The 26,016-nt window shown below is 43.7% G+C and overlaps 1 protein-coding gene across 4 annotated transcripts in view; it reads left to right on the top strand.

Annotated features, from left to right (window-relative positions):
* Positions 1–26,016, top strand: part of DYRK4 (dual specificity tyrosine phosphorylation regulated kinase 4) — a 59,873-nt gene that overhangs the window by 18,931 nt on the left and 14,926 nt on the right. Inside the window, exons 4-12 of one of the 4 annotated variants that reach the window (XM_083615579.1) lie at positions 838–929; positions 2,663–2,800; positions 9,399–9,542; positions 13,415–13,564; positions 16,452–16,575; positions 18,809–18,972; positions 20,476–20,612; positions 21,573–21,713; positions 23,714–23,852. In XM_083615579.1, coding sequence (XP_083471705.1) covers positions 838–929; positions 2,663–2,800; positions 9,399–9,542; positions 13,415–13,564; positions 16,452–16,575; positions 18,809–18,972; positions 20,476–20,612; positions 21,573–21,713; positions 23,714–23,852 — 1,229 coding nt within the window. The remainder of the gene's footprint in view (positions 1–837; positions 930–2,662; positions 2,801–9,398; positions 9,543–13,414; positions 13,565–16,451; positions 16,576–18,808; positions 18,973–20,475; positions 20,613–21,572; positions 21,714–23,713; positions 23,853–26,016) is intronic. The other 3 variants (XM_083615580.1, XM_083615581.1, XM_083615582.1) reach the window with 3 other exon arrangements.

The raw sequence follows: 26,016 nt of genomic DNA on the forward strand, positions 1-26,016 counted from the left end.
TATGACTGCCTGCCAGGTAAGTGTACTTAGACTGTGTTAATAAGATTTAGAATTGCAGCCTTAAGTTGTTTTCATGGGTGCCTGTCTCACCTGCAGTTGCCCCCCCCCCATAAACCATAATGCTTAGATTCCCATCTTTATTTTTTTTTTAAAACCCAACCTAAGTTCCTAGTGTTATGTACTGAAGTTCTCACCCTGGGCCAGCAGGGGGATACTGTAGATAGTTTTCGCTCCGGTCCACATATGCAAATAAGGGATTGAAAGTGACGTTCAGTGATTGGATAGTTACAGAAAGTGTTACAGTTGCGTTGTAGTGGAGCCAGTAGTGGAGGCTGGCTGAACCCTTCAGTTCAGTTCCGTTCTGGCCTGCGAATAAACAAGAGCTGTTGAAGAATCGCTGTGTCGTCTGATATGTTCACCCACAACTTAACACCTAGTATGGGATGCGGGTGGCGCTGTGGTCTAAACCACAGAGCCTAGGGCTTGCCTTTACCTAAGTTCCTAGTGTGGGATAACCTGCCATCTAGATGCCTTGCAGCTGAGCTCCTGGGTCACTCGCTCCCTGGATCCCGAACCCCCCCCCCCCAAAACTCACAACAATACACATCTGGCCCCTGGGTCACTATCTGGAGAATAAAATCTCTCAAGATTGCAAAGTTTTGACTCTTCCTGCTTAAGGAATGTTTTGGCAGTTACAATGGTCTGCAAACCTGTGGATACTTGCCTAGGAGTAAGTTTCATTGAACACAGTGAGTTTTATCTTTAAGTGACAGGCCCAGTAAAACTTAGATATGCCTCCTGTGTAGAAATACTCCTAACCTATATTTTTCTAAATAGGGAAGACTCCTAAGGGAGACATATGCCACACAGGAAGCAAAACAAAGATAGATCAAGCATCAAGTGAAGTAGCTTATGCCCAATTACCTTTGGTAAGCAGTCAATTTATAATTATTTATAATGATCCATTGCATACATGAACAATTCATTTGCTAAACTGTATGTTGCATGTCTTCATAGCTACAAATAATGGAAATATCAAGGCAAGTTGAAATACATGTGTGTGTGTGTGTGTGTGTGAATGTTGATTTTTAATGATTGATTTCTCTGTATTTTTAGTGGCTCTAGTTTTTTATCTGTAAGCCTCCTTGGGTCCCATCGGGTGAAAATGTGTGGTATTAATAATCATAACAATATCTTCCCTTTCAAACGCATCACACCCAGTGAATGGATTAGTACTATGCTCAGTTGTATGAACAGAAAGGTGAGGGTGACGTGTGAGGGTGTGTGTATGAATAGATTGGGGGTTCAGGGGTCTGTATCCCTGCCACCTATCTATTCATAGAACTAAGCCATGGGTAGGCACACTAAGGCCCAGGGGCCGGATCCGGCCCAATTGCCTTCTAAATCTGGCCCGCGGACGGCCCAGGAATCAGCATGTTTTTACATGAATAGAATGTGTCCTTTTATTTAAAATGCATCTCTGGGTTATTTGTGGGGCCTGTCAGGTGTTTTTACATGAGTAGAATGTGTCCTTTTATTTAAAATGTGTCTCTGGGTTATTTGTGGGGCATAGGAATTCATTCATTCCCCCCCCCCCAAAAATATAGTCTGGCCCCCCCACAAGGTCTGAGGGACAGTAGATAGGCCCCCTGCTGAATAGTTTGCTGACCCCTGAGTGGTCAAACAGCTAAGAATGCGGGGGGGGGGGGTCATGGCTGGAGAAAGAGATAAGAATACCTGCAGTTCTCCTTTGGCCAATGAAGAGCCCTCCTCCTATACTCCTGTACAGGTAGCTCCTGTTTTAGGACTGTCCGAATGATGTGTGATTGTCCACGTGCCCCCATCATGCCAAAGGGGTGGGGCGGGTTGGGTTTACATGCTCTTCTGCTGACGTGAACAGTGGTCCAGAACAGGACCCACCTGCCCCTCAAAACAAGGTTCGCCTGAATTCATTTCCCTCCTTAGAGCTGAGCAGCAGGGGAAAACAGGCTCAGCCACATCTTCTCTCCCACTCCCCACGGTTCTGCCGCTTGGCAGGAGGGAATACTACAATTAATAAGATGTGTGTGAGGCAGGGAAGATTAACTACCAAACCCATTCACCTGCCCTGTCTCCCTCCTTCCCTCCCTCTTTGTCGCACACGTACTCTCTCTCCCACTGTTGAAATGGGCACATTTCCCCAAGGCTTGTTTATGTCTTCTTGTTGTTGTTTAGTCGTTTAGTCATGTCCGACTCTTGGTGACCCCATGGACCAGAGCACGCCAGGCACTCCTGTCTTCCACTGCCAACCCACAGTTTGGTCAAACTCATGCTGGTAGCTTCGACAACACTGTCCAACCATCTCGTCCTCTGTCGTCCCCTTCTCCCTGTGCCCTCCATCTTTCCCAACATCAGGGTCTTTTCCAGAGAGTCTTCTCTTCTCATGAGGTGGTCAAAGTATTGGAGTCTCAGCTTTAGGATCTGTCCTTCCAGTGAGCACTCAGGGCTGATTTCCTTAAGAATGGATAGGTTTGATCTTCTTGCAGTCCATGGGACTCTCAAGAGTCTCCTCCAGCACCATAATTCAAAAGCATCTGACCGGGAAATGTTCAAAGTTACCTTTTCAGGGTTTAGAATGTGCACCATGGGAAGCTGCTCATAATTTCTTGGTTTGCTGTTACAGACTCTACCTGATCCCAAAGCCGTGATCCAAAGACAACGGGAGGTACCTCATTTAATTCCCCAAGAAAACACATCCCTGACACACAAATTCAAGAAAGGAAACTTAGGGCTGACAAATCATAAAGACCGGCATCCGCAGGTGAGATACATAGGGTTTAATTTATTTTTAGCACTTCACTCTCTACCTGTTGATCAGATTGCAGTGGAGGGGGGACCTGGTTTGATTGGTCCTGCAACAGAGCTGCTGGTGTTTTCCTCAGGAGCATGGGATTGCATCTCGAGGAAGTTGATCTCACTCCAGGAGTGGATGGGAATGTGTATGAAGAGACCCTAATTCACTGTGTTTTAAGTTAGATTGCGTCTTCGCAGATTTGCAGTTGCTTGTGTCTCAATATTTTTGGTATTGTCCACATGGCATCCTCCTCATTCGACTGGCAGCCCCCACTTTTCCCACAGTAAACTAGACCCAAGCAAAATTTGTTAAGCAAAGTTAATTCAACATAAAATTGGGTAGGTGGGTTCTGGTGGTGTTTGCTGTTTGTCACCATGCCCCCAACAGCTTTCAAGGTCAACAGCCGGCTGGAGAAGATTAGGCTGCAATGGAAAAGGCAGCCCTTGCTTCAAAATAGTAAAGCTTCACTTCAATGGAATGTACTTAGGAATAAACAGCTGTAAGAATGGGAAAACTTTGGGAAGGAGGGAACTTCAGAAAACATCCACCTGGATTGCCTCCACCCAACCGGTTCTCTGCTCTCTCCTTTGTGAGTGAATCAGTGCCGCTCATATCTTGACACCTGGCTATTCTTTGCTCTCTGACACATAAATGCACATTTTATTTTGAACTTGCTGTTTAAAAATGACCATTTTTTAAACTTTACTTTGTACATATTTTTTTAGACTCTTTACAGAGAGAAAACAAGGAGCATATGCACAGATAAGTAAATATCTGTGCATGCCAACAAGGGGCCTCAAGCTTCCAGAGCCAGTGTGGTGTAGTGGTTAAGAGCGGTGGACTCGTAATCTGGCGAACCGGGTTCGATTCCCTGCTCCTCCACATGCAGCTGCTGGGTGACCTTGGGCTAGTCACACTTCTTTGAAGTCTCTCAGCCCCACTCACCTCACAGAGTGTTTGTTGTGGGGGAGGAAGGGAAAAAGAGATTGGAAGCCGCTTTGAGACTCCTTCGGGTAGTGATAAAGCGGGATATCAAATCCAGACTCTTCTTCCAGAATTCATTGAGGATGGGGAAGCACTAATTGAGGGAAAGAAAAAACATACAGCACAAAGGCTTCACATCAAGTACCATCCACTAGTGTGGATCGGAAACAATGAGATAAATTTTGGAGGTATAAAATGGAAAGTGCTTATGTGTGAACCAAGGCGGACAAAGGTGCAGAAACAGCAACCCATGTTCACATTCACATCCGACTTGTGGACATGTCCTTGGCTATGCAACCATCATAAACGTTAACCTTTCCTTGAGTGCAGAAGTGCTCCATACCTGAACCATCCTTCCCCTTTGGGTTCCCACAACATCTCTGCCATTATGAAGAACATGGCTAGGACTTTAATTGGTCTTAGACCGTAGAGATGGAAGCAGAATTCACTTGCAGTTTATATAGCGGAATTTGGATTTGTTTTATTTTCTATCTCTTGAAAAACAAAGCATTTGCACAAATTCTATATTCCAATATAGACTGCATGGTTAAAGAGGCATGGTGCCCCAACGCAGTGGAGTTCCATTATGCTCTGACTGACATAGAATTTCTGCCTGCTTCCACAGAACAGTCTACTCAACATAGCCTCAAACCACTTTTTTTGTTCCTTTTCTACGTTTTCTACGAGCAATTCTCAAAAGCTGGTTGTAGAAGTTTGATTTCAGAGGTAGCTTTCCCTTCCATTGTAGGAAGGCAAATAGCATGGGAGAAAGGCCATTTGCCTGGGATCGGGAGAACAATCTTATGAAATAAAACTGGATGTGGAAGGGCTTTCTCCCTTACCCCGCAAAGGACTTCATGCCTTCTTTGCCAGAGACAAGCTCCAAACGGGCTCACCTCCAACATCTACCTCCAGCCACCCCATGTCACAGTCGGCCCTCTCAACCGAGACCAGCAGAGTGACTAAAAGAACGTGAGGGCTGGAAGCGACCAATGGACAAGTGCTTCCCTCATATCAGCTCAAACAAACACTACACCTGAAGACAAAATGAAGGGAATATGAGTTAAATCCCCTAACACAGCGGTCTGCAACCCGTGGCTCCGGAGCCGCATGTGGCTCTTTTACACCTTTGCTGCGGCTCCGGGGCGGATACTAGCGAGGGGAGGAGGCGCATTGTGCGCCCCGACACTCCCCACTGTGGCGGGCACTGTACTGGCTGTGACGTCGCATGGGGGTGGTGTGTGCGTTAGTCACGCATCATCCTGACGTCACCTTCCCGTCCGCCCGCCCGCTACATTGTAAGGGGCATGTACGCTGGTCACTGCATTGAAAGGGGGCATGTACGCTGGTCACTGTTTTGAAGGGGAGTGAAGAACACACACACAAAAAAGGCAACTTGTTAATTTAACGTTTATTTCTATGAGGAGGAGTAATTCTGAGGGGTCAAACAAAGAAATAATAAAAAAGTGACAAAAAAGTTATTTTTATAATGACGAGTTTTGCGGCTCCCATTTTTACTGGGCATTGTGGGGAGTGATATAAATAGAAAGGAATATAAGCTCTTTTTATATGCAATAACAGCAGCAAGAATATTATTGGACCAAAAATGGAAGCAAGAAGAATTACTGACGATTGAAGAATGGAGGATGAAATTAATGGACTATGCAGAACTAGATAAACTAACAGGAAGGATTCGAAACCAGCGGGACCAGAAATTCACGGAAGACTGGAGTAAATTTACGGACTATTTGAAAAGTATTTGTGAAGATCAGATGACGTTTGTAGGTTTGCAAGAAGTTTTGTGAGGAGTATTATTGGAAGTATTGCAAAAATGGAGAAGGGGAAGGATGATCTGTTAAGAGATGTAAAGGCAATATAAAGTTAAGAAATGCATAAGAAGTGGTTAAAACGTTGGATCATCAGAGGTGCTGATGGAAGTCTAAAAAGATTGTATAAGTGATAAGTTTTGTGGTACATTTTATAATTTTTATGTTAAAATCAATAAAAATAATAATAAAAAAGAACTCAGCAATTTTGTAGCCTTTCTAAATCAGGTTCCAGTAACAGACACCATCATGGGACAACCAGCAGTAAACCAAAGAAATCCCAGGCCTCTGGACCATGCTGTGAGCACAGAGCTTGCATTATCCAACAGAACTGTCCCGTGTACCTTTTAACTTGCCCAGAAAACAGAGGAACCCTGAAAACCCACAAAATCCTCCTCATAAGGCAGGGATCATGATGAACATGTTCAGGAAAAAGGAAAAATCTGGGGAAGATCCAACACCTTTGTACCTTTTCCTCAGTTCCAGCTGTGCTTGGATCCCAGAAAGGAAGAGGAGCGTTCAGGGGAGTAGGAGGTCATGGAAGAACTACTGTGGGGCAGATCTTCCCAGGCTTCTTGCTGGGTAGTGGAAAATCTCTGGCTGGATTAATCTGGCTGGCAAAGATAGCATCTACTTTATTCAGCAACACCTCCTTCCACAACACCTCTGTTTCTGATATGCTTCCACAAGCTGCTATGCAAAGGATGGCATAAACTTTCAAAAAGCTACTCACGTCTTCTGCAGTAAATTCCAAGGACATATTTTCCAGCTGTTCCCAAAGTCAACACACCATGGTGACTGTCACATCAAAGGCGCTTCTCAATGATAAGCTGCCTAGGAACTGGTCAACATTACCTTAGTGCAGAAGATGTTTTTTGCAGAGTGGACACCATTGCCCTTCGGAAAGCTATCAGAGCAGCCAGAATCAAAATGGGAGCGACCACACCTTCTTGTTCTAGAAGTTCACAAATCACTTTATTTAAGCATAGCAGCACAAGCAACTAATGGAAAATGCCTGCAGAGCAGAAGAACACATGCGGCAAATTATACCTCTCCTTTGTAAATTATGTGTCATTCCTGAGAGAGTCGGATGGTCACTTCTTTCTATCCTAGGACCCACTTACAATCTCTGTCTTAAAGCTCCCTTAGTTTCACACCAGATCTCTTCAGTACTTCCCCCTAGACTTTCAAGACCAGACTGCCCTGTTAATCCCTTTTCTGTGTAGGTGCCTTTTCGTAAAGCGCATGTTAAATGTTTTTAAAATGTGTGGTTAAAATATGAAGCCTAAATAATGATGTGAAACCAGGCAGAGGGCCTTCTCAGTAGTGGGGCCCACCCTGTGGAAATATCCTCCCACCAGACGTCAAGGAAATGTCAATGTAAGTTTTTAATGTTTGGTGTTTTATTGTGTTTTTAATATTTGGAGTGGCTGGGGAGACCCAGTCAGATGGGCAGCATAAAAATAATAAAATTATTATTATTAATCTAAAGTGTCTCTGCAAATTGATATTCCACATAGGACCTCAAAACTCTAATCTTCAAACCTTACATTAGAATTTTTGGGATGGCTGCTTTTGTCTGAGGTGTAAATTTCTATTTTTAATTGCATGGTGCTGTGTGGCAAATACTCAGGCTTGTTTGACAAATCTGAATTTTGCCACAGTTCCTGAAGTCTCCTCCTTCCCCAGGTCCTTCCTAAGCAATCTGAGACTTTGTCACCTTGTCTGTCTTCTTCATATCTCTTCTGGTCCTGGGAGACTCTGTGTGTGTGTGTGTGTGTGTGTGTGTGTGTGTGTGTGTGTGTGTGAAGCTGTTCACAGCAGGAGGGGGAGACAACCTGGCTTCCTCACCAGCCTGCATTATCTCTGCCTTTTAGCCCCCCCCCTCTACTTTTGCCTCTGATTCTGGACTGCTCTCTGTGACATTGGAAAATGTCAATCACTTCTCCTACCTGGGCAGTTATCTTTCCACAAGGGCCGACACTGATGTTGAAAGCCAGCAATTCCTGAGCTCTGAAAGTTCTCCCGGTTCAAGTGCAGAGTGTTTGAGGACTGGGACATTCTCAGGGAAACCAAAATGCTTGTTTACAAAGCTATTGTACTACCAACCTTACTGTATGTTTGTGAAACATGGACCACTTATAAACGTCATCTTCAACTCAAAAGTTTCCATCAACGGTGTCTCCAAAAATTTTTTCACATCACTTGGGAAGATAGGCGAACTAATGCCAGTGTACTGGAAGAAGCAAAGATCACCAGTGTCGAAGCAATGATTCTTCAACATCAACTTCGTTGGACTGGTCATGTTGTGCGGATGCCTGATTATTGTCTTCCAAAGCAACTACTCTATTCCGAACTTAAAAATGGAAAGCGTAATGCTGGTGGTCAACAAAAGAGGTTTAAAGACTGTTTCAAGGCAAATCTTTAAAAATGTAGTATAAACACTGACAACTGGGAAACACTGACCTGCAAGCGCTCCAGTTGGAGAACAGCCTTTTCCAAAGTTATCATGGGCTTTGAAGACACTCAAACTCAGGACGCAAGGGAGAAACATTCTAAGAGGAAGGTACGCTTGGCAAATCCACACCATGATCAACTCCCACCCGGAAACCAATGTCCCCACTGTGGAAGGACGTGTGGATCCAGAATTGGCCTTCACAGTCACTTACAGACTCATTGTTAAAACCGTGTTTATGGAAGACAATCTTACTTGGCTATGAGTGATCACCAAAGAAGAAGATGACTCTCCCTGCTCACTAAACCCTGTTACCTCTTCAGCTTCTGACACCACCTCCTCCCTCTTCTCCTTCTGACTTCCCATCGCCATCCCACCACCAACCCCCTGACTCTGAGCCTTCTTTCATTGGGGGTTTCCCAGCTAGTTCCTTCTACCACTCTACATCCAGCCAGTTCGTGACAGTGCCCCTGCAAAACAGTTCAGCTTTACAATAACTGAATAAATAGCTGTGAAAATTCATTGAAATATTCAGGAGGTTGGGATATTCGTGACAAAATTGAAACCAAACTTGATTTTATGTTCTGATAAGGTTGCTCTTCATCTTTGTCTCATCCTTGCCCTTTAACCTTTTCTGATTTTTCTTTTGTCTTTAGCTTCCTCATCCTAAATTTTTTCCCAGTTCTGCAGCAGTATCATTGGCGTATGTGAATTTTTTTATGTTCCTGAAGTTATAAACATTTTTAAAATAGCAAAATGAGAAAGTTTCATAGAAACTTTCAATGAGGTCTGCTTTAAAAATAAAAATAAAGCCGCAAAAGTTATAAAAAGGCACATATATGTTTCTGTTATAATCCTATAATTTTTCTGTAGAGGCCGAGTTGGCCTGTGGTGCTTGTTATTTTTGAAAAAGAATAATATTTATTTTAATAACAAGAGAAGAAATTATACATATTGGTTCTCAGGAAACATTTTTGTAGAAATGAATCTCACTGACATCTTACTGATGGCTGTTGCAAATAAAGATTCATTCATTATTCTCACTGACAAATGTGCTCCTGTTAACATCTCCAGGATTTCCTTGACACACCTGCATACAGAATATGCGAATATTCACAATTTCCTTCATGTTTACTGAGCTCATGTTGTGAGAGAAACATTAAAATATCAATCTACTAAAGATTGATGTTTTGTTTTGTGTTTTTTTAAATAGAACACTTGACTAATATTATTCATAGATTCCATCTTGCTGTGACATTTTTGGATTAGAAAAAGAGTGGTGTTGGATTTCACTTTTCAGAGTGAACATTTTAATGGAGACAGGCCTAAATCATGGAGCTCTGTCATTATGGGGTGTGAAAGACGTGCCCCAAACTTTTGTGATCTCAGTGTCTTCAACGTCTGTTGTTTGCCAATGAGGAGGAACCGCAGAGTGCAGCCGAAGGTAACCCTTCTTGGAAGTTTGTTTTGCTTCTTTCCTGCAAACTGTGTGTGTCTATGTTAGTTCATAACACGGCTGTTGCAGTGTGATATGGGCATTCCGCCATACAGTATCATAGCTGTCAACTTACAGATTTGAAAATAAGGGACCAGCAGCCTCAAAAATAAGGGATCAGCAGCCAAAATAAGGGATTTTCCCAGCACAGGTATGTTCAGCTTCTGAGCACCTCCGAGCCAAAGGCAGAAAGCCCAGCCAGCAGCCAAACGAAGCCTCAAGCGGTGGTTCCCACAACGCAGCAACCCGGCAAAGGGGATGCAGCAAGGAAAACCACCGTCACCTCTCCGCTGGGAAGTGCTGAGCAAAGACGAGTCCCCAGGCAAGGCGGCCGATTTGATCGGCACAAGGCATGCAAGCTCCACCCCCCAGTCATTCTTAGGCTCCTTATTGGGTGAGCAATGCAGCCAAGCAACACAGAGCCTCCCTCCTCCCTGGCCGACAGGGAGGGAAGGAGAGGAGCTGCTTCCTTTGAAACCCGGGAAATTTAAGGGACATCATCAATAAGGGACAGCAGCGGGACACCGCGCTGGGACAAGGGAGTTTCCTGCCAAATAAGGGATGGTTGACAGCTATGTGTTACAGTATGGGAACAGAAGTATATTTTAACTTGTATATTCTGTGTTAAGTAGAAGCTGCTATGATTTAGCTAAATTACTATTACTTTTTTAAAAAGTTTTAATTTTCAAAATTTTCACAAAAGAAAAACGGAAAAACCTAAAAAAGAAAGATAAGTCAATCTTACAGTAGATATTCTTAGACTAAGATGAATGTTACAATATACATAGTAAAATTGTTTAGAAATCTAAGATATGTATATAGATATAAATATATTCTTATAATAACATTGAAAAGAAAAAGGTCCGGAAAAGTGTTAAAACTAAAAATTCCTATCGATCGATAAGCAATATTCAACCAATTCAAACCAATACTAGCTTATTTTGTACACAAAATACTTTGTGTTGGATTGAATCCCGTATCAATTTATTGTTTTGTTGACTTCCGCCTAACTCTTTGCGGTTTCAATTCAACTTACTCCTATTTTTAATCTGTATTTAATTGTTTGTCCTCACCTGGGGGTGAAAAAGTAATATTTTTCTATCTGTGAAAATTATTCTAGACACAGCCAAGTGTTATTATTGGAACTGTGTTTTGTCAAATAGTCACTAAAACATTCCTATTATTTTTCAACCTTATCTACCGATTTCTTATTAACTCCGTCATTTTAGCGAGTTCCAAGCACTCACATAATTTTAATTGCCATTCCTCTCTTGTTGGTGTTGATTCGTTCTTCCAATATTTCGCTATTAAGCTTCTGGCTGCTGTAACTGCATAAAGAAACAGTCTTTTGGTTTCGTTTAGAATGTTTATTGTTAAAATGCCTAATAAAAACGCTTCTGGATTTTTTTTTGTTTTTTTTAAATGTATGTTTTAGCATTTTTTAAAACTCTTCATCAATCATGCCCTAAATTACTATTACTTTGCTTTCTGAAGAAAAGAAAAAGGTGCACTTTTTTTTAAAAAAGAGGGAGGAAATACTTGATGAGTTTATTAAAGCAGGACAAGTGATCCAAGTAAACATATAGGTCTATTTATCCTGAAGTCTAAAAGGCAAGTTCCATTTGTCTCCAGGCAATGATAATATAGCACACTTTCAAACAGCTTTACATTACAACTGGTTGGTTTCACTGTGCTGCGTTTGTGTCTTTTAATGGACTGAACAGAGTGAAAGATAATGAGTTATGGGGGTGCTTAGTTTATTTTGGGGTTGCTATTTTGGTAAAATCTGTTAATATTGTTTTATTGATTCTAAACGCCATATTAATTTGTTCACCCTGTAATATGACTTTTGTTGCAATTGTGCTGTTTAGCTATCTTTTTTAGTTGTTTCGTTAATGGTATTTTGTAGATTGCAATTGTTTCGCTGATGATTTGTTAATTGCTTGGTGAGATTTATGCTGTGTTTGTGATGTTCTGTTCTGTTATTGTTATGTATGGTTTGTAAACCGCTTTGCAATTCATTTGAAATAAAAGCCGCATGGCAATATAATAAAGCAAAGCCAAGCAAACTTGCCAACTCTGAAATAAACTGAGAGGGAGACTTTGTTTAATTTTTTTAAAAAAATATATGGTTTTTCAGTTTAATGTTTTGCAGTCAATTATCAACAACCAACATAAAAACAAGATTCGAAAGTATTTCCTGAACTTCCCTCCTCCCCTTTGTGGGTCCTTTTGTTAACCATTTCCTCCTGTATCTTTTAAAATGATCCAAATCTTTTACATCTCCATATATTCAAAATTCAACATTAAACTACAAATATTATTCCAATCCTACTAAAAAATTTAACTGTTTGCAATGGTTTTTAAGATAAATTATAATTTCCCCCCATTTCTTATTAAAATTTTGGTATTCCTGGTTTCTGATTCTTCCGGTCATTTTTGCCATTTTGGCATAATCCGTCAACTTAATCTGCCATTCTTCTCTGGTCGAGACTTGGTCTTCTTTCCATCTCTGGGCCATTAACATCCGAGAAACTGTGGGACTTTGTTTAAAAAATTAGCCTCCATTCCTTGTCATTTCCTCTTTCCTGAAAAAATCTCTTTTTTTCTTTCCTGTCCTGAATATATTACAAATAGGATTCCACATATGTGGAGTTCAGGTTGCCGCTGGAAATTACTTCCTGGTGAACACTCTCAGTCTATTTTCCTAACTTCTGTGGGAAGGGTCTAGATTCTATTGCAGGGGTCTGCAAGGTTTACCTCGCCTGGGTTGGTTCACCCCAGCGGAGATCCCTCCTTGGGCCGGATCACACGCACGTGTGAGTGTGCGTGCCTGCATCTGCGCAGACATGATTTCCGGCGTCTGCGCATGTGCAGATGCGATTTCCGGTGCAGCGTGTGGGGACTCGCAGAGAGGGTGGCTTGGTTCGGGGGCGTCTCAAGGGCTGGTTAAACAACCCCCGTGGCCCTATTGCATAGCTGTCAACTTACAGGTTTGAAAATAAGGGACCAGCAGCCTTGAAAATAAGGGACTAGCAGCCAAAATAAGGGACTTGCAGCCTCACTTGTTCCAGGCACTCCAGTCTTCCTGTCCTCCTGCAGTCTGGTCAAACTCATGCTGGTAGCTTCGAGAACACTGTCCAACCAACTTTGTAACCAGAGGTTCCACTGAATAGAATCTGAATCACATGCACCACAAGGCCTATGCAGCCTCAACTTAAGATGGCTCCCTGGCCTGGCTTTGCACTGCAAAGTTTGCAGCAGCACGTGCAACAAAATGGCGTCCAGCATTCAAAAACCCCCTCAGCTTGCATTAACTAGCCACACACAAGGCATGCAAGCTCCACCCCCCAGTCGTTCTTAGACTTCTTATTGGGTGAGCAACACAGCCACCCTGGCCGGCAGGGAGGGAGGGAGAGGAGCTGCTTCCTTTGAAATTTAAGGGACATCATTTAAGGGACATTTAAGGGACATTCATCAATAAGGGGCAGCAGGATGGCGCTGGAATAAGGGACTGTGCCTTCAAATAAGGGACACTTGACAGCTATGCTATTGTTTAGTGCCAGGCAGGAGAAACACACTCCACTCCTCTAAATCCTCTGGCTTGTTCAGGAGCCAGAATCTTCCTATACTAAAGGACACAAAGGGGAGCAGTTAGTTCACTTCTTGTAGCAGGCAAAACTCGTTAATCAATTTGCTGTGTAAATCTGTTTGCTCATGATTTCATACACCCCGCAAAAGTTATTTTTTAATGTTTTAAATACTTTATGAAACCAAATCCAAACTTTTCCTTTTTGTGCTAACTTTATTTATCCCATTAGAAATTAAATAGCAGCATAAGTGTGCTCCCTCACCTGGAGTGCCAAGTTAAGAGCAATTTGGTTTCAAGTGCTGTGAAGCCGCAGCAGCAAGATGCTATCCTTCCGCAAATAACCACCAAGAACTTGCAGAATGTCAATGCGTTGCATCAGGTAAGCCGAACAGAGCTTAGTACTACGTTTTTACGTTTCATTGTTGTGGTTAGAAAAGTTGCGGAATATCGTGTATGTAGATGCGTGCATCTCATGGTGTTAGAATTTTTTTTTTAATAAACGTTGACATTTACCAGGCATTCTTAAGATTTTCAAAACTGCAGGAGGAAATTCTGAGTTCTTTAGTAAACAGAGACCATGTTGATTGTAGAAGGAGCCCTACTTAGCCTGGTAGAAAAGCTCAGGCCTTATATACAGTAACCCTCGCCTTCAAATCCAGGATGTGGTACCCTCTTGCAGAAGACAAGAGCACAGACACACACAGAGGGCCCCAAGAGAATGTGGTGGTTGAGACAAACATGGGGTGTGCTCTGTAGAGCGTGTCCTCCCTAGAAGGGGGCACGTGCTGCAGTGAGACCTGGAGACCGACTGCCTGGTTGTGGGTGAGTATACTGGACAGCCACAACACCTGATTGGTAGGTCCCTCGTTGCTAGGTTTAATCTGGCCAATGGGGAGCTGTCTAAACGGACCAAGGGACCTATATAAACCCATGCACGTGACCCAGAGCCTCCTCTTTCGGCTCGTGCATCAGAACACCCGCCCACCTCTCCCTATATTTAGGGCATTTTGTGATTGAGCTTGCTATGCCGTTGTGTGTCGTCTGTCGTTGGGACAGGGGCACGGCAGGAATTTTCCCCATTTGGCTGATTGGCTGTTGCCATTTGGGTTTCGCCAGCTGCGTAGCAAATCGTCACAACTTGTAAGGTTGCGGATAGGCTCTGGTTCAGGTGATAGGGATGGGAGAACGGTCTCGCCATCCCTATGTGAAGGGTATTCTGTCAAAGGAATCCAGGGACCCAATGGTTTGGTCAACCCCTGAGTGGGGGTTGTGCCCATGCCTGAGTCCAGGGGGACATTTGGGTGGCGGAGTTAGCCCGTTCCCAGCTTTCTGCTTATTCAGGTGTTCACCCTTGGCTGAGCTATGATAGAGCTCTGGGTCAGTGCTACCTGCAAGGTGAAGGGAGCTAGTCGAACCAGAGCCTATGCAACCACTCATTTCTGTAATCAATAAAGTTGTGGCCTAAATTCCCTTGTCTCTAACGTAGGAATGTGGAGCCCTGGCCCTCCAGATGGGAGAGATGGGACACACATGCCACCATTATAGTTGGTATCAGGGTGTCCCTCTGCCTCCCTACACTAAACTTCTAGCTGGATGGAACTGGAGTTCTCTGGATAAGTAGTGACCTCTTAGCCATAATCACGATTAGCCGTGAGCCTCATAATACGTAGGAGTACATTGGAGATTAATGTGCATCTGAAGCTGATTCTCAGTGTTGCACTTGTGTCAGAGGTGGACAGAGGACCTAATAAGATACAGGGTTTGGCATGTATACGCTGCTCCCCATTCCTAACTAAGTCTGCTCCTGCTTTGGTCACCCTCCCAGCAAAGCTGCACCGTAGCGGTGCAGATGCACCAGAATGGAGTAGTGCTGGCATACTTGGGACATGGGTGGTGCTGTGGTCTAAACCACTGAGCCTCTTGGGCTTGCTGATCAGAAGGTCGGCGGTTCAAATCCGCTCGACGGAGCGAGCTCCCGTTGCTCTGTCCAAGCTCCTGCCAACCTAGCAGTTTGAAAGAACACCGGTGCAAGTAGATAAATAGGTACTGCTGCGGCGGGAAGGCAAATGGCACTTCCATGCGCTCTGGTTTCCGCCACGGTGTCCCGTTGTGCCAGAAGCAGTTTACTCATGCTGGCCATATGACCTGGAAAGCTGTCTGTGGACAAACACCGGCTCCCTTAGCCTGAAAGCAAGATGAGCGCCACAATCCCAGAGTCGCCTTTGACTGGACTTAACCGTCCAGGGGTCCTTTACCTAGTGCTGGCATATACCTAGAGATGCTTTGCTGTCTCAAGATATGAAGGTGTAGTTGGGTTTCTACCATATCCTACAGTCTACTAGCCAGCACTTTTAGAGCACAGGTTTGTGCTCTGACAGCCCACACATAGTAAGAGTGATCAAGTGGAACAATACTTTACAGTCGTCCCTGCAGGGCTGAGTTCTGGTGGCTGATGGTACATAGTAGATACTGGCTTGCTCTTGTGTCATAAAAAAAGTTCCTTTTCCTTTCTCTGGAACAATTGTTAAAATTTAAATAATTGGTGTTATTTTTAAGTTTTAAAATGTTTTCTTTAATTGGAACAAAAAGTTTTTTTTCCTTCCAGTAGCACCTTAAAGACCAACTAAGTTAGTTCTTGGTATGAGCTTTCGTGTGCATGCACACTTCTTCAGATACACCGAAACAGAAGTTGCCAGATCCTTCTATATAGTGAGAAGGTGGGGAGGGGTATTACTCAGAAGGGTGGTGGGAATGGGTGATTGGCAGATAGCTGTGATGAGCCTGTTGACGACTCTTGACGACTGCAATAGGTCTTACAGGAAAAAGCAAGGGGTTGGTCTTTAAGGTGCTACTGGAAGGAAAAAAATTTTTTTGTTTTGACTATGGCAGACCAACACGGCTACCTATCTGTTCTTTAATTGGGTAAACTTTCAAGGTGCTTGAAAAAAATATTTTTAAGACTTGAAGCATGTGGCAAGAGGCATGTTTGTGTGTGTCGTTTTAAAACTGAAGGTGTGGAAAATCTGACCCCCCCCCAGCAGAGAAATACCAGTTCCTGTCCATACATATGTGCCTATATGCCTAAGGATGCAGAAGGCTCTTAATTGCCTTTGTTACAGCTGTCTAAAGATGGCCTCTGTTGTTGTTTTAATCAGACGAGAATTACTCATTTGAAATTATTTTACTGTAGAGATGGACTGAGAAAAAGGGGCTGAGATGTATAGACTTAAGGCAAATATTTTACAAAGCACTGTATTACTCTTTAGCAGGAAAACAGAGCCCCAGGCCAATCCTTTCCTTCAGCTCCTCGTGAAAACAGTGCTATAGTTCTGTCCAGCAAGACAGAAACAGAAAAAGGCCACAATCTAAAGCTGCCTCTGACTTCAGCAGGTACAAATTTTGAATGCTATTTATTTTTTTAACAGAAACAAATTGATGAGGACAAAATTGTGACAAATGCTTGAATGAGACTTGGAGTGGGTAAATTGTTGTTGTTTAGTCGTGTCCGACTCTTCGTGACCCCATGGACCAGAGCACGCCAGGCACTCCTGTCTTCCACTGCCTCCCGCAGCTTGGTCAAAATCATGTTGGTAGCTTTGAGAACACTGTCCAACCATCTCGTCCTCTGTCATCCCCTTCTCCTTGTGCCCTCCATCTTTCCCAACATCAAGGTCTTCTCCACAGAGTTTTCTCTTCTCATGAGGTGGCCAAAGTATTGGAGCCTCAGCTTCAGGATCTGTCCTTCCAGTGAGCACTCAGGGCTGATTTCCTTAAGAATGAAGAGGTTTGATCTTCTTGCAGTCCATGGGACTCTCAAGAGTCTCCTCCAGCACCATAATTCAAAAGCATCAATTCTTCGGCTATCAGCCTTCTTTATGGTCCAGCTCTCACTTCCATACATCACTACTGGGAAAACCATAGCTTTAACTATACAGACCTTTGTCGGCAAGGTGATGTCTCTGCTTTTTAAGATGCTGTCTAGGTTTGTCATTGCTATTCTCCCAAGATGCAGGCGTCTTTTAATTTTGTGACTGCTGTCACCATCTGCAGTGATCATGGAGCCCAAGAACGTAAAATCTCTCACTGCCTCCATTTCTTCCCCTTCTATTTGCCAGGAGGTGATGGGACCAGTGGCCGTGATCTTCGTTTTTTTGATGTTGAGCTTTAGACCATATTTTGCGCTCTCCTCTTTCACCCTCATTGAAAGGTTCTTTAATTCCTCCTCACTTTCTGCCATCAAGGTTGTGTCATCTGCATATCTGAGGTTGTTGATATTTCCTCCGGCAATCTTAATTCCTGCTTGGGATTCATCCAGCCCAGCCTTTCGCATGATAAATTCTGCATATAAGTTAAATAAACAGGGAGACAATATACAGCCTTGTCGTACTCCTTTCACAATTTTGAACCAATCAGTTGTTCCATATCCAGTTCTAACTGTAGCTTCTTGTCCCACATAGAGATTTCTCAGGAGACAGATGAGGTGATCAGGCACTCCCATTTCTTTAAGAACTTGCCATAGTTTGCTGTGGTCGACACAGTCAGAGGCTTTTGCATAGTCAATAAAGCAGAAGTAGATGTTTTTCTGAAACTCTCTAGCTTTCTCCATAATCCAGTGCATGTTTGCAATTTGGTTTCTGGTTCCTCTGCCCCTTCGAAATCCAGCTTGCACTTCTGGGAGTTCTCGGTCCACATACTGCTTAAGCCTGCCTTGTAGAATTTTAAGCATAACCTTGCTTGAATGAGACTTTGAGTGTGTAAATATATAAGCTATAAAATGGGGTGGGGGGAACCCTGGTTCAAACCACATCCCAACGTTGAACTTACTTGCAGATCTCAGGCCAGCCTTTCAGTTTTCCCACTCCAATTTGCACTACAGGGATAATAATAATAGCAGGTAGCGCTGTGGGTTAAACCACAGAGCCTAGGACTTGCCGATCAGAAGGTTGGCGGTTCGAATCCCCGCGACGGGATGAGCTCCCGTTGCTCGGTCCCTGCTCCTGCCAATCTAGCAGTTCAAAAGCATGCCAAAAAGTGCAAGTAGATAAATAAGTACCTCTCCAGCTGGAAAGTAAACAGTGTTTCCATGCGCTGCTCTGGTTCGCCAGAAGCGGCTTAGTCATGCTGGCCACATGACCCGGAAGCTGTACACTGGCTCCCTCGGCCAGTAAAGCGAGATGAGCGCTGCAACCCAAGAGTCGTCCGCGACTGGACCTAACGGTCAGGGGTCCCTTTACCTTTACTGAGCTCACTGATGCAGGGACACTAATACTAAACTAGCCTCCTCTAACCCTGTGGTCTCCATATGTTTTTCTTCTGCACCTCCCAGCAGCCATAGCCAGCATTTTTGGGGAACTGCTTTAAACCGCATATTCTAAGAGATGGGGAGAATGAGGAAATGAGTTATTTATTACCTGCATGATGGTTAAGTTATGTGAATGCAGAGAAGAGAAGGCCAGGCTAGGAAAATACTGCCATCAGCTCTTGAAGTTGGTCCATCAATATTTTGTTTGCTTTAGTATTTAAATCGTGAGCTGCTTTGGGTTCCTTGGCAGAATATATAGGTGCGATAAATAAATGAACACAATATCCAATATTCAGTGTTTGATTTTTGTCTCCAAATCAGAAGCCTTGAAACATTTTAAAAACCAGCTAACAACGTATGAACAGCGGGAGATTAAGGAATATAGAGAGCTGTGGTTTCTTGGACTGGGAGCTAAAAAGATTGAAGGCTATCCTGATGCAGAGAACAACAGTTCGTATGATGATGATCATGGCTCCTACAAAAAGGTAAGAGGCTGAAAATGCTTTGGCATCTGTGACTGTGGAAACAATGCAAAACTATTGGTGTTCATCTTGTGTAAGAGCTGTCCAATGAGAGGAAGCGACGAGTAATTTTCTCATTGCATTTAATAAATCCTGGCTCAGAAATATGAATATTGGGGACTCATAATGCTCACCCCAAACATGAGATGAGCATTTACAGCCCTATATTCTTCTTCAGCTTGGATTTTGATCTAAAATGGGAAGGAAGATTTTAATCTGAGCCAGAGTCTTTATTGTAATCCCTGCGTTCCTTCTACCCACGTGTCACTGGGTGATGAATGCATGGAACATGCACTTGTGTTTTGTTTACGGAGTCACAGAATCACAGAACTGTAGAGTTGGAAGGGACCCCAAGGGTCATCCAGTCCAACCCCCTGCAATGCAGGAATCTCAGCTAAAGTATCCATGACAGATGGCCATCTAACCTCTGCTTAAAAACTTTCAAGGAAGGAGAGTCCATCACCTCCCAAGGGGGTCTGTTCCACTGTCAAACAGCTCTTACCGTCAGAAAATTCTTTCTGATGTTTTTTCGGAATTTCCTTGGTTTAACTTCAAGCCATTGGTTCTTGTCAGGGAACTGCCATCGGAACTAGAGGAGGAGGCGAGGCTCCACAGCAATGCTGGAGAGGGGCCAAGCAGGGAGAGAGGCAGGTCTCCGGCTGGGGAAGAAAATCAGCGCAACACCAGGGATAGAGGGGGGCCGATGGGGGAAGCAGAGGGGAGGCTCCAGGACTCTTCGCAGGAGACCAGCGAGGAGAGCACAGGTCCTCCGCTGCCCACACCCACCCTGCGCAGAAGACTTCCGCGCAGGGAGAGTAGGCGGCGACTTGGCGTCAAAGAACCTCTTTGCTGGAAGAGGTTCAAGAAACGCCCACTGACGGATTCTGCTAGTGACTGAACAGCCACGGAGTGGATGGCTGTCCAGACAGAAACGGTTTAACCAGGCAACCTAGCCCAGAGCGGCGGTAACTTACGCACAAGCAACCCCTAAAGCCATTACAGTTCTAGTCCTACCCACCAGTTCAAGAGAAAACAAGCTTGCTCCATCTTCCACGTGACAGCTCTTGAGATAGTTGAAGATGGCTATTACATCTCCTCTCGACCTCCTCTTATCCAGCTAAACATACCCAGTTCCCTCAACCGCTCCTCATACGGCTTGGGTTTCAGACCCTTGATCATCCTGGTTGCCCTCCTCTGCACACATTCCAGCTTGTCAATATATTTCTGAAACTGTGGTGCCAAAAACTTGACACAGAATTCCAGGTGTGGCAGAAGAGAGAGGTACTATTTCTTCCCTTGATCTGAACACTAGACATCTGTTGATGCAGCCTAGAATAGCATTCGCTGCTGCATTGCACTGTTGATTCATGTTCGGCTTGTGATCTGCTAGGACCCTAGGTCCTTTTAGCACCAGAGATACAAGGGCACGTACTACTTTTGCTTTCCACTTTTTGTCACCTTGTATAGGTTCTAAGTGATCATATCGCATACAGATATGAAATACTGGCTGTTATTGGGAAAGGATCATTTGGGCATGTTGTGAAGTGTTTGGACCACAAGACAGGTGAAAAAGTAGCAGTGAAGATAATAAGGAACAAAAAGAGGTACGGTATGTCAAAAGTTTTATAAACTTTATCAAGATACCACAATGTTAGATGTTAGTTGAATAGAAAGAATTTTTTTTATTTAATTGTGATTTGTTTCATTATTTTAGCAGAAGATGGGAGTGGTTTTAATCAGTGTTTAGCCAGAAAACCTGTACAATTTTTTCAGCTAACAAGAATTGAAGAAATTATTGTTACAGCTTTCTGACTAAACAAACAAAATTCATATTCAGGTTTTCAAAACTGTAAGTTGTTTTGAGGGCTGGTTTTGGTGTGAAGATCTTGGGGAGGTTTCTAACTGCTTGACATGGTTATAATAATAATAATAATTTATTTATACCCTGCCCATCTGGCTGAGTTTCCCCAGCCAATCTGGGCAGCTCCCAATCAAGTGTTAAAAACAGTACAGTGTTAAATATTAAAAACTTCTTCTGAATGTCAGGTAGTTGTTTATCTCTTTGACATCTGATGGGAGGGCGTTCCACAGGGCGGGCGCCACTACCGAGAAGGCCCTCTGTCTGGTTCCCTGTAGCCTCACTTCTCGCAGTGAGGGAACCGCCAGAAGGCCCTCGGCGCTGGACCTCAGTGTCTGGGCTGAACGATGGGGGTGGAGACGCTCCTTCAGGTATACAGGACCAAGGCCGTTTAGGGCTTTAAAGGTCAGCACCAACACTTTGAATCGTGCTTGGAAACGTACTGGGAGCCAATGCAGATCTCTCAGAAAGAAGCCCCCTCTGGACTTCACACTAAACACATGATGAGGAACCTGCATAGTCCACATGGGACAAGCCCTCCTGTCATCAGACAAGTATAGAAATGTCACATTCAGCTTTGCATTTTGTGCAGCGTGCCTGCACTAAGAGTAATTCGCCTTAAGTGCTATTTTCAACAACACACAGGAATGATTTAGTTTCAGCTTGTGTAAAAAAATGAAAACCAAAACCCTTCTGTTGCACTTAGATTTCATAATCAGGCCTTGGTAGAAGTTAGCATCCTCAATGCTCTACGGCAAAAGGATGAAGACAATGCTCACAATGTCGTCCACATGAAAGAATATTTTTACTTCCGTAATCATTTCTGCATTTCCTTTGAACTGTTAGGGTAAGACAACTTTTCCTTATCTATAATAACAATTACATAAACCGTTGTGTATATTTATGCCCAAATTGGAGATGGGGGAATGGGAGGGGAAGCAATCATTAAGTATTCACATTTCCATTCCACAAGCATAGACATTTCTTTAAGCAGTATAATGGAGAGCTGATCATTGCTCTGTATCAAGTTGCATATTGCAGATCCACTTATAATTTTTGAAAGTATGAAACTGCCTTATATGGAGCCTGAACGTTCAAGCATCATTCATTGTGCCAATCCTGACGAAGTAGTCCATTGGATGCCCACTGATCCATGGGTTCCATGGGGAATAGGCCCAAATGTGAGTCCCAGTTATTAGCAAGATTCATAATAGTGCAGTACCTTTGGCTTTAATTGAGGATTCCTACAGCCACGAAATTAAAAGAAGCCTGCTTCTTAGGAGAAAAGCAATGACAAACCTAGACAGCATCTTAAAAAGCAGAGACATCACCTTGCCGACAAGGGTCCGTATAGTTAAAGCTATGGTTTTCCCAGTAGTGATGTATGGAAGTGAGAGCTGGACCATAAAGAAGGCTGATTGCCAAAGAATTGATGCTTTTGAATTCTGGTGCTGGAGGAGACTCTTGAGAGTCCCATGGACTGCAAGAAGATCAAACCTCTCCATTCTGAAGGAAATCAGCCCTGAGTGCTCACTGGAAGGACAGATCCTGAAGCTGAGGCTCCAAGACTTTGGCCACCTCATGAGAAGAGAAGACTCCCTGGAAAAGACCCTGATGTTGGGAAAGATGGAGGGCACAAGGAGAAGGGGACGACAGAGGATGAGATGGTTGGACAGTGTTCTCGAAGCTACCAACATGAGTCTGACCAAACTGCAGGAGGCAGTGGAAGACAGAGGTGCCTGGCGTGCTCTGGTCCAGGGGGTCACGAAGAGTCGGACACGACTAAACGACTAAACAACAACAACATCACACTTTCCCCAGGCAATACACTTTGGGGGGATCTTTTGAGAGACGGCCACTGTAGATGCCCAGAGTTCAGCCTGGTCTCAGTGTCTTTGGTAGGCTGGGGCTAGGGCTTCACTAACTTCTGAGCAGGCCTGGCCTGAGGCATATCCCGTCGCTGAAACAGGTTCTCACCATCTTTGGCATTTCCAGTCACTCCTGGTAAATCGTGCAAAATTAATTTTCAGAGTGTAAAAAACAATCTAATTTCCCCCCTGTCCCTCTTCTTTTTGTGTAGACTGGAATGCATGTATTATGAGCACTTAAAATATTTAGAAACTCCAACTTTTATATCTTTAAAATGAATACACACGCGTACATACAAGAGAATGATTTGAAGTTGATACTGGGCCATCTGACATAGGTGCTTTTGTCGAGATTCCTGCATTTCCCTCCCATTTCCACATTTCTCTGGTTCTATTCTTTTAAATAACCATAATGAAAGATGGTGGTTTTTCTGTCATCTGAGAACCCATGCTGTCCTGGTACGGTTTGCTGTAGTAAGGTAGAACTAATTTCCTGCCAGGGAGATTTTTATGGTCTTCCAGTGTTGTACCCCTTGGAAGTGATCTTTTTCGATGAAACTTTCAAAGTATTTACAGCCACGGGCTCCTTTGGAAGGAAAATCCGGGTGAAATTTTAATAAATAAATTATATAAAAATCAGAAGTCATTAAGGGAACCTATCCAGGCATTTGAGCAGCTTTGATGCATGGTAACTGCCCAATTCAGTTTTTCCTCCACTCATCATTAGTTGCTGTGCTTCATTGATCACAGTGCTCAGCAGCTGCCATTAGTGATGCTGAAACTTTTATGAGGTAACTGCGTAGATAGCCATACTTTTTCTCTGAAGGATGTAAATATTCTGACATGGTCTTGGATTTTAAGTGCCTTGTGTTCAGATGTTATCCTTTCAGTCAGAAGTAGAATAAAGAAATATATATTTTCTGCCGTTTAAAATTGTTCACACTATAATGTGCAAATGCTTTTTTTTCTCATCCCGCAGTATAAATTTGTATGAACTAATCAAGAAAAATAATTTCCAAGGTTTTACACTGGGTTTGATTCGTAGATTCACCCTCTGTATATTAAGATGCTTACAGTTGTTGTACACAGAAAAGATTATTCACTGTGATCTAAAGCCTGTAAGTACAGCCATTTTTATATATCATTGCAGATTTTGTGTAATGAAGCATAGTCCAAGTCTTTAAAGGTAAAGGTAAAGGGACCTCTGACAGTTAAGTCCAGTCGCAAATGACTCTGGTGTTGCGGCACTCATCTCGCTTTACAGGTCGAGGGAGCTGGCGTTTGTCTGCTTCCGCAGACAGTTTTTCTGGGACATGTGGCCTGCATGATGAAGCCGTTTCTGGCGAACCGTTTACCTTCCCGCCGCAGCAATACCTATATATCTACTTGCACTTTGACATGCTTTCGAACTGCTAGGTTGGCAGGAGCTGGTGACTGAGCAATGAGAGCTCACCCCGTCGTGGGGATTCGAACCGCCGACCTTCTGATCGGCAAGTCCAAGCGGCACAGTGGTTTAAACCACAGCACCACCCGCGTCCCTCTAGTCCAAGTCTTTAGACAAGACTAAAGATTATTGTTCCCAAAATTGCATAACATTATTTTTCTCTCCCTCACTTGAGATCTTCTGGGCCCCTCGTCAGTGGCTAATTTTTAACTCTCATGCACATTATGGATTGTTATTTACACCAAGGAGTAGAAAAATATGTAAACATTCCCCCCCCTTAAACTGTGTTGTTTCATATTCTGTGTATTCTATTGCAAAATGGAGGTTAAGTCTATGGCATTTCAGTATCCACCCCCCCCCCCCGTGTGTGTGTATTTTTGTGTAATGAGTTCATTTCAATGAATGGGGTCAGTTAGGTCCTAACAAGATGGGACATTATGTGTGTATTTGCATTTAACATGCACTTTTTTTAAAAAAAATGCAAATAGTAGGTGCTGGGGGTGATTACTGCTGCAAGTAGCAAAGGGGAGTTTAACCCTTATCTTCTTGCTTTCTATCCTGGCAAAAATAAATGCTCCTCTGAAGCTGCTATTTGCATTGGAAGGAAAACTCCCATTGTCACTATTTAATGCTATGTCTAGCTTGACTAGATTTCATTGGGTGGACGTGGGTCTACCCAAGGGACGCGGGTGGCGCTGTGGGTTAAACCACAGAGCCTAGGACTTGCCGATCAGAAGGTCGGTGGTTCAAATCCCCGCAACGGGGCGAGCTCCCATTGCTCGGTCCCAGCTCCTGCCAACCTAGCAGTTCGAAAGCACGTCAAAGTGCAAGTAGATAAATAGGTACCGCTCCAGTGGGAAGGTAAACGGCGTTTCCGTGCGCTGCTCTGTAAGCAGCTTAGTCATGCTGGCCACATGACCCGGAAGCTGTACGCCGGCTCCCTCGGCCAGTAAAGCGAGATGAGCGCTGCAACCCCAGAGTCAGTCACGACTGGACCTAATGGTCAGGGGTCCCTTTACCTTTTACCTAGCTTGACTAGACCTCATTGAAAGTAAAAAGCAGTGAAGAAATACTGAGGTATAGATGACTCTCATATAGTTAAGCATTCAACATCACAATAGCTGTTTTATGTTGATGCAGCAGTGATGTTTGGAAAGCTTTAACCATTCAGTGAATTTTACAAATCACTGAGTGTCATATGACCAAATATATAGACCAAAGCATTAGCTTATGTTAGAGATATGATGCTTATTTCAGTTTCCTCTAGTACAGGCTCCTGATTAAGGCCTGTTTTCTATGAGACACTGTCTATAAGAAAAGCACTTTCCCTTGTAATTGGTCTGTTGCCACCCTTAGCCTGCCTTAATTGTGCCATTTGGTGTATTAAAAAAATGTATATTTGTTCATGCAGGGCTCTATATGCTCAATGTCAGAGAACTGAGATCTGAAGTTGGTGGAAATGACCTCCATCAAGGAAGGCTTTTCTAATTCCTTCCCAGACTGGCCCAGCGGGTTTATGCGGCCCCTCTACAGTTATGCAGCAGTTGATTCCCTTTCTGGGGCTAATTTTCATGGTTCCTATGGAACATGATAAAGTCTCAGGGAGGCATGTTCTCAGTGTGGCTGACTAACCTGCCCTTTTCTGACCTGGTCCCTGCCCTTCTGAGCTAAGTATTCAAAGGTGCCAGGGCAGGGGTCAGCAAACTTTTTCAGCAAGGGGCCGGTCCACTGTCCCTCAGACCTTGTGGGGGGCCGGACTATATTTTTTTTTGGGGGGGGGAATAAACAAATTCCTATGCCCCACAAATAACTCAGATGCATTCTAAATAAAAGCATGC

Source organism: Podarcis filfolensis (genome assembly GCF_964270895.1).
Source record: "Podarcis filfolensis genome assembly, chromosome: 5".
NCBI classification, from domain to species: Eukaryota; Metazoa; Chordata; class Lepidosauria; order Squamata; family Lacertidae; genus Podarcis; species Podarcis filfolensis.